The 2,400-nt window shown below is 34.4% G+C and overlaps 1 protein-coding gene across 1 annotated transcript in view; it reads right to left on the reverse strand.

The window, feature by feature from the left end:
- Nucleotides 1–453: 453 nt before the first annotated feature.
- The window catches only part of LOC106476638 (protein Wnt-5b-like), a 7,790-nt gene continuing 5,843 nt past the window's right edge, over nucleotides 454–2,400 (reverse strand). The window contains exon 2 of the mRNA XM_013937282.2: nucleotides 454–1,596. Within this exon, the coding sequence (XP_013792736.1) occupies nucleotides 1,138–1,596 (459 nt within the window). The 3' untranslated portion in view covers nucleotides 454–1,137. The remainder of the gene's footprint in view (nucleotides 1,597–2,400) is intronic.

Consider the following 2,400-nt stretch of genomic DNA (forward strand, 5'->3'; position numbering starts at 1 on the left):
CATACAGTTTAAATTTACGTGTTGTAGCTACATTAAGACCTACAGTTTAAATTTACGTGATGTATCGACATTATGACCTACAGTTTAAATTTACGTGATGTAGCTACATTAAGACCTACAGTTTAAATTTACGTGATGTATCGACATTATGACCTACAGTTTAAATTTACGTGATGTAACGACATTATGACCTACAGTTTAAATTTACGTGATGTAACGACATTATGACCTACAGTTTAAATTTACGTGATGTAGCTACATTAAGACCTACAGTTTAAATTTACGTGATGTAACGACATTATGACCTACAGTTTAAATTTACGTGATGTATCGACATTATGACCTACAGTTTAAATTTACGTGTTGTAGCTACATTAAGACCTACAGTTTAAATTTACGTGATGTAGCTATATTAAGACCTACAGTTTAAATTTACGTGATGTATCGACATCATGACCTACAGTTTAAATTTACGTGATGTAACGACATTATGACCTACAGTTTAAATTTACGTGATGTGGTGACATTAAGACCTACACTTTTAAATTTACGTGACGTAACGACATTATGTCATACAGGTTTTAAATCATGTTTGTTTACAGTAGTAATTAACCTATTTTTGTTTGGGTATGATATACAACAACATAAATTATTAGTCTCGAGGATGTTATGTAAATACTGATACACGAATGTCTTTCCTTCAAAATAACAAAATGTTAAGAAGTTGAAACTGGGATCTAAAAAAGACAGACCATTAAAGAGGAATGATTTATTTTCTTAATTTTTACAAAACTCGTGTTCTTGTTTAAATGTTCACATAGCATGAGAAATACATTTTTATCCCTAAACCAAATATACTGTCCGTTTTATATCAGTGAACATTCCGATATTTCTAACTCTGTCACCTGTTTATTCCAGCAACTAATTATTTTCAACCCTAATGGTGGTAAACTTCTTTGTAAAGCTGAAGATTCTAGAAAGTCCTATATGTAAACTTGGTGAGTTACGGTAAGATATAACTCCATGTTTCAAAACGTACTATTAAAGTCCAGTAGCGATACTATTTGTAAACTTGGTGAGTTACGGTAAGATATAACTCCATGTTTCAAAACGTACTATTAAAGTCCAGTAGCGATACTATTTGCATGTGTGCCGATCTACGATTTTCGTGCATGTTTTACATTTCACGTAACAACACCAGTAAAATTTACATGCACACCTTTCTTTCAACACCACTTTTTGGGTGTTATACCCTCTCCCACAACACATAAGGTTGCATCCATTAGTGCCCGGGGCTGTGCGATTACACTGGCGCCTGTAAGTGCCTAAGGAACCCGTGTTTTCATCATCAACGCAATAGTCGGGTGACTCCTCCAAATAGACCAGGTCTTCTGCTGTAGGGACGTTGTACTGGGGGTTTCGAACCTGTAACTTTCCTCGTGGGTTTATCATCACCTCTGTAGCTCCGTCATATTTATCTTTCAAGTGATCTCCGACTTCACGGAAATTCGCCAGCTCTTGCCAGCACGTGATCAGGGAACAGGAACCGGAAACTCCGTGACACTTGCACGTGATTTTCGTCTTTCTAATGACTGCCTGTAAGGATTTAAATGAATTGTAAAAGTTTCATACACACTAATCATAACGTGACGACAGTCTATTTCCAAGAAGTATTTAATTTAATCTATGTTCTAAAGCATTGATTATCTCTCGGGTTAAAGTGATTATCCACATCATGACAGCAAAGTATTTAAAAATGACTTTAATTGCTCTTGTCACCGAACAAGTAGAGATTATCATTAACCCAAACTTCTGAAGTAAATCGAAATTACGAGCTTAATTAAATCAAAAAATATTAGCTGTGATAAGAAAAGGTGTCAGAAACACCTTATGAAACATATTAACTCTGATAGAAAAGGTGTTAACCTTATGAAACACATTAACTCTGATAGAAAAGATGTTACAAACACCTCAAGAAACGCATTAACTCTGATAAAAAAGGTGTTACAAACACCTCATGAAACGCATTAATTCTGATAGAAAAGGTGTTACAAACACCTTATGAAACACATTAACTCTGATAGAAAAGGTGTTACAAACACCTCAAGAAACGCATTAACTCTGATAGAAAAGATGTCAGAAACACCTCATGAAACGCATTAACTCTGATAGAAAAGGTGTTAACCTTATGAAACACATTAACTCTGATAGAAAAGATGTTACAAACACCTCATGAAACGCATTAACTCTGATAGAAAAGGTGTTACAAACACCTTATGAAACGCATTAACTCTGATAGAAAAGGTGTTACAAACACTTTATGAAACACATTAACTCTGATAGAAAAGATGTCACAAACACCTCATGAAACACATTAACTCTGATAGAAAAGATGTCACA

This window comes from Limulus polyphemus, unplaced genomic scaffold (assembly GCF_000517525.1).
Source record: "Limulus polyphemus unplaced genomic scaffold, Limulus_polyphemus-2.1.2 Scaffold11082, whole genome shotgun sequence".
Lineage (NCBI taxonomy): Eukaryota > Metazoa > Arthropoda > Merostomata > Xiphosura > Limulidae > Limulus > Limulus polyphemus.